Source organism: Brassica rapa, chromosome A02 (genome assembly GCF_000309985.2).
Source record: "Brassica rapa cultivar Chiifu-401-42 chromosome A02, CAAS_Brap_v3.01, whole genome shotgun sequence".
NCBI lineage: Eukaryota > Viridiplantae > Streptophyta > Magnoliopsida > Brassicales > Brassicaceae > Brassica > Brassica rapa.
This window is the reverse complement of record NC_024796.2, coordinates 11,599,269-11,605,790: the sequence shown is the minus strand read 5'-3', so window position 1 is coordinate 11,605,790 and position 6,522 is coordinate 11,599,269. Positions and strand designations below refer to the sequence as shown.

The window sequence follows — 6,522 nt, the reverse complement described above, 5'->3', positions numbered from 1 at the left end:
TCGGCGTATACTAGGGTTAAAGATACAAGACGACATGAAGTTTATGTAGTACTCTACATCGGTTAATAATATAATATTCTATATGTTTCAAAAAAATTATCCCCTCCTTTGAAACCTAATTTAACGAGGGTTAAATAAGAAGGAATAGCATCGATCGAGAGACAAATGTTATTCTTTTTAGTATTAACAGGTATCGACATATAATATTACTTGTACTTGACATCCAAGCAATCTTGCAAAGAACATATAACATTAGGCATGGACGTTCGGTTTTTGGTTCGGTTCGGTTCGTGTTCGGTATTTTCGATTTTCAGTTTTTTTTTTGGTTTTAGAAATATAGGAACCGTTTGGTTATCTATAAAATTTGGTTCGGGTCCGGTTCCATTCTTTCGATTTTTGGATCGGTTCGGATAACAATTATAAGAACCGATAAAATTTTGGTTCCAATTCGGTAATGGTTTGATTCTGGTTTTTCGGTTAATTGTGGATAAGTCGTGGTAAAAAACAGAATTTTTGGGATTTTCAGATTAAAAAATCGGGTAATTCGGATAAATTTTAATATTTTGGATAAAAATTATTCGAGTTATTCAGGTTATAGAATAATTTGGATAATTTTAAATACTTTAGATAAAAAAAATATTTGGGTATTTCAAAAGGTTACGGGTAGTTCGGTGTATAAGTAATATGTTTAGAATATTTGATATTTTTAATACTAAATATAATTAATATTTTAGGTATATAAATTGTATTTCAGATATTTGGGTACTCATTCGGTTCTCGATTTGGTTCTGGTTCGGTTTCGTTTTTTGGCTATAAAAATATAGGAATCATTTGGTTATTTTTGAACTTCAGTTCGGATTCTGATTCAGTTTGGTTCCGATTTAATTTTCGGTTTTCGGTTTTCATGCCCATGCCTATATAACATACTACTTTTTGTTCCAGACATGAGAAAAAGAAATGCGGAAATAGATAAATAAATCGATGTAATAAAGAAATAATGATGTACTGTGATTCACTAGTTTAGCTATATCCACGGGTAAAAAGAAATTTTATTATTAAATATGATATTAAACTGTAAAGTTAGGATTACTTCAAACATAAGATATACGTAGTAGTGTTTCATATCTTAAAACCTATATTGTTGTGGGCACATGGGGGTAACCTACGAATTGATAGAGGCTGAAACCAAGTTGTAGCCGGAGATATGATCTAGTGGTCGATAGCAATGGAATCCAGCTTGTAAACCTGAAACAAATGCAAATGAGGTGAATACGAATGAAACAAATAATAAACAGAGAATAATGAAGGTGATAAGGTGAGAAGAAATGGTCGGATTGCTGGATGCAATGGAGCTAAGCTTGCTGGTTGTATAACACTCTCAAGCTTTGGCCGGTGGATGAGATGGATCGATGGATAGGGATTGACTCGCTCAATCAATAGACGAACAGGTTGCCTTGAATCTCATAAGACTCTCTGGACGTGGCTTTTTTAGGAGTTAGTGAATCACTCAAAGAGAACTAGAGAAATAACAACAAATAATTCACAACTTTCTTATAAGAAAAACTGTTTTCTATTACTTTCAAAATGATCAAGGGTAATTTACAATGAAGAAACAACTTGAGCTTTGTAGGTTCGACTACTGGGACTCTCTAAAAGTCATAAAATGAAATAAGAAAATAAATAAATTGAAATAAAAAACTTGGATGAGAAAGCTTTGATGGCTCCTTAAAAATTAGCCGTTAGCTCGATTTGAGCCTTCAAAAGGGGAAACTTGGATGATCTTGTATCTGGAAAATTTCTGAATGATTCCACGGTTTAGGGGTCTCCCTGATATGACCCTGAAGCGCCTTGATGGATAATATGGCCGTTGATCTTGAGAGATAACTTGGAAAAACTCCTTTAAGGCATTAAGAGTACATGCTGCCAAATATGGAAGGTTGGTGTAAATGAAGATCCGCCTGATCCCCTGGGTGCAGGTGAAGCTAACGATGTCTGGAATGTCTTCTGGATGGTTGATATAATATCCTGGCTTCCATCGATAACTCTGGGTCGAACCAAATTGAATTCGTTGGAGACTTTCCATAAACAATGTCGGTTTGGCCGGTTTTGTGAAATTGATTGCATCTTGGTATTTTCTTGACCAATTCTTCTGATTTCGGTCTTCCTGGAAAGATAATAAATCCGCATTGAAGCCCATGATTGATTCTGAAGAAGGGCGCTTCATGGTTGGGCTGAAATCCACTTCTAAGGGCTGATACTTGCAACTGGACGGATTGGAAAACCTCCAGTTTGTAAAATCCATAACTTTCTGTTCCGTGAAGCTTTGCTTTAAATTCCAAGCCTCAATGACTCATTGATTAGTTATCCTTTTTGGAAAATTGGTTTCATAGAAAAAATCGTTTGGTTGCCGAGATAGGCTCTGTGGACCGAACATATGTCGCTGGTGTCTCCTAGGTGGCCGGTTTGGGAGGTTTGGTGAGACTATGGTTGAACAATGGATTTCATGACTACAACATATATGAACTTATGTATCTAAGCTCATGATCAGATGTAACATCCATAACAATTTGATGCAACACATTTGACACAAACCGAGTGGGTATATTGCACTTGATGCAACATCCATCGCCTAGATGCAATATCCAGATTTAAAGCAAATTAACGGATCACGTTATTTAAAGCACATTAACGAATCTCTATTGTAACGTGAATCTTCCAAAAATAGAGGTACAAGATGCATCAAATGCACCTTCCAGTGTCAGATGTACCAGATACACTCCTCCTCAACGCCAGATGTACCAGATAGGCTCACTAGCGCCATATGTATTAGATTCACTCTCTTTGGTTCAGATGTCCGGGCTAGATATTCCAACGGACCAGAAGTACTTTCGGACCAGATGTTATTTCAGGCTAGATTTTCTTTTAGATCAGATATCTTTCAGGCCAGATCCCCTTTAAAACCAGACTAACATGTTGATATATTTAACAAGTCCAAACAATACTTAAATTTATTGTGAGAAACCTACTTATTGAACATGTCAACATGATTATCTGCAATTTCTACTTTTTTTCATTTTCAATTTAATTCTCATTTCTCAAAAAGTGATACCTCAATATGCTTGGTTCTCTCGTGATAATTTTGATCATTGGCTAAACATATAATGATCCATCGTAATACGCAGGAGCCTGATCGTGTATTGTGTTTTAATAAAGTACTAGATGATAACCTGCGTGCATGCGCAGAGTGAGTTTTTTTATACTAATATTTATTCATTAAGTAGTTTTAACATTTTGTAACACTACAATCTGTATCGATTGTAAAATGACGAATACAAATATTGGTCAATTAAATGTATCATCATTGTTGAAGAGTTAACATATTACAACTCATTTTAATTATTTTTAAGATTTAATATGCAGAAAAAGAAATTAAGTTATGCAACTGACAAAGCCAAATAGGTAACAGCGATTGTAAAATGACGAAAGGGGATTAGGTTTTCTGATCTCGATTTGTATACTATTGATTCTCTGTAAGTGATTTCATTTTCTACCTCTATAAAACAGTGATTTTGTTCTTGTTTTTGTTTCATTGATATGAGTTTTGTTTCTTTTTTTAATTTTTATGAATTCAGTGAATTACATAAGTGTCAATTCAAAAAGATGGACATTTATAGAAATGTCAATAGTGTTTAGTGTACTTACCTAAATATGAATTTTTCTACATATATGTGGCCTAATTTCTCTATAATTAAATTTTAGTGATATTGACATAGATATATGTAGTATATTTTAATGTAAATATTTATTGTTGACACTTTCTACTCATATGATTTTATTTAACATTTATATATATTTTTGTATCAAAAATTTAAACTTTTCATCACAAAACTTTTAATGTAAATTTTTTCAATGCAAATTTCAAAATTAAGATAATAATATCAAAATAATTTTTCACCGCAAATTTTGAAATTAAATTTTTTTATTTTTTATAGTGTATAATTTAATTTAAATTATATTAATATATATATATATATATATATATATAATATGGATATCTATTAGTGAGAATTCATATTCATACGATTTATGATCATTTGTATTTTGCTTAAACAAAAAAAACGTTAAATCATCGATCACAAAATTTTCAATGTGGGAATTTTACCATTTTTAGTAGTTTATAGCTGTTTTAAAAAAATCAAAATTTAACATATATGAAAAAATGTATTTTTTTATTATATGCTTAATGTGATTATGTAATAATATAAAATTAAAAAAAAAAAGAAAGATATAAAAATTGTTATCAAATATGTATTATTCATAATAATCAATTGTCGTATATATATTAATCATATTAGGTAATTTCATAGTTTTTACTTGAAGAAAGAAAAAATATTATTTTGTACAATCCTAATCAATTTGATAGTTAGTTTAATAAAAAGTATAATATATATTTATATGGATCCAGTAATTTTTCAAAGGATTCTAAAAGTTATTCTAGTGGTAACACGTGACTACGAAAACATGTTGTAATACTCAATGGTATATATAAAGGGGATTTGATCTACAGAAACTCTTATGATAAGATTTTTCCGTGACCACATATTCTTTGGGCCACAAAACTATTCATGATAATTTTTAAACGAACAAAAGATCTCCATTATTCTAACACGTGCTCATTTATTCCCAGTGTCTTAAAATACGGTCTAGGCACCCGCTTAGACGGCGTTTAGGTGCTCTACGTTAGCTAACCGTACTGTTTTTATGTTATACAGTTTTTTGTGTGGATTTATATAATTCAGACGAATAATAGCGTTTAGGCGGATATTGTGCGGTCTACACGGACGTCTAGGCGGATTTTATGCATTAATATTCAAAAAAGTAAACTATTAATATTATTATTATTTTTTATTAACGTTATTATTAATATTACTTTTCCTTATTTTATGTATTTATATGACTGTAGATATTAGTATAATTGTTGCAAAATCATTTTAAATTTATCATCTTTATATATTTAAAATGACTTTAGTTTTTATAATTTAAAGCTATATATATATATGTTAAACTATATACTTATACATAAAAGTGGGTTTAAAATATATTTATGTTCAGTTTTTTCAAAAATAATATATATATATATATATATATATATATATATATATATCTATCTTATACTTATATTTCGTGTAAAAATATATCTCTGTATATACCCGTTTAGGCATCCGTTTATACGGCTAGGCAATGTACATTCATGATCACTGCTTATTCCTCTATAAGTAGACAAGCTAAAACTCACAAGATAACTCACTCTCCTAAAATCCTAACCATCTATTTTCCCAAGATAAGAAAAAACCATGGCAGAGCCGTCTAGTTTGCTGGGGAAGCTTGAGATAGAAGTGGAGATCAAAGCTTCGGCTGAGAAGTTCCATCACATGTTCGCAGAGAGACCACACCATATCCCGAAAGCAACTCCAGGCCACATTAAGGGATGTGATCTGCACGACGGCGAATGGGGAAAAGTTGGCTCTATCATCGTCTGGAACTACGTTCATGGCAAGTTAAATTTATGCACTATCTGATAAAAACATTCTATTGATTCAAAACTGAAACTAATTAAGACTCATTTTTAATTAGATATGCAACGATCACTGAAGTGATATTAGACGGTCACCAAACTATACTACCACTGATTACATGTTTCAATAATGAGAGAATTTCAAACAAGAAAACTAATTTTCAAAAAGAAAGAAAAATAAAACTAATTTTCAGAGCAGAAATTAATCTTAATATCCACGAGGGGATGACCACTGTAATACCATCATTTGCATATAATATACATTAGGCCTAATATACATGCTTATGATATGTTCTTAAACTACATTCATGTTGATTCTCAAAAATAAATCTGTGTATATAAATCACATTTTGAACTAATTGGTACAGATGGAGAGCCAAAGGTGGCGAAGGACATAATAGAAGCTGTGGATCGGGAGAAGAACCTGTTCAAGATGAGGGTTATAGAAGGTGATCTCATGAAAGAGTACAAGAACTTTGTGTTGACGATCCAGGCGACCCCTAAGCATGAAGGGTCCGGAAGTATTGTGCACTGGCACATTGAGTATGAGAAAATTAGTGAGGAGGTGGCTCACCCTGAGACTATTGTCCAGCTCCTTACTGAAATGTCCCAAGGGATCGACGAACATCTCTTGACCGAAGAATAGAGGACCCCTCCTCGTATGTGTGTGTGTGTGTTTGCTCTCGTCTTAAGGATGTTTGCTTAATTATGTATTTGAAATAAATAATGAGCGGTGCCTGAGTTTGTCTAAGAGAATAAGAGATATATGTTGGTGTGACATGCGTGTACGTATGCATACTACAACAGTCGTCAGTTATGTTTGAAGTTTTTAATATGAAACGATGTGTAGTAGGAGTGTAGCTACAAGGCTACTTAAAGTTTATGTATGCTACTACGGTACTACCCTACCCACCACGTTGGCTATAATATAATATTTTTTCTTATTA

The 6,522-nt window shown here is 32.1% G+C and overlaps 1 protein-coding gene across 1 annotated transcript; it reads left to right on the top strand.

Annotated features, from left to right (window-relative positions):
- The first annotated feature begins 5,289 nt into the window (after positions 1 to 5,289).
- Positions 5,290 to 6,522, top strand: LOC103852686 (MLP-like protein 31). The gene is made up of 2 exons (XM_009129583.2): positions 5,290 to 5,553; positions 5,944 to 6,522. The coding sequence occupies exons 1-2, from the start codon at positions 5,355 to 5,357 to the stop codon at positions 6,219 to 6,221; spliced, it is 477 nt and encodes a 158-aa protein (XP_009127831.1). The 5' UTR covers positions 5,290 to 5,354; the 3' UTR covers positions 6,222 to 6,522.

Excerpts from the sequence above, each read along its gene's own strand:
- LOC103852686 (XM_009129583.2), top strand. The coding sequence starts at position 5,355 with ATGGCAGAGCCGTCTAGTTTGCTGGGGAAGCTTGAGATAGAAGTGGAG. Across the intron at positions 5,554-5,943 it reads CGTCTGGAACTACGTTCATG|ATGGAGAGCCAAAGGTGGCG; the intron begins GCAAGTTAAATT and ends TAATTGGTACAG.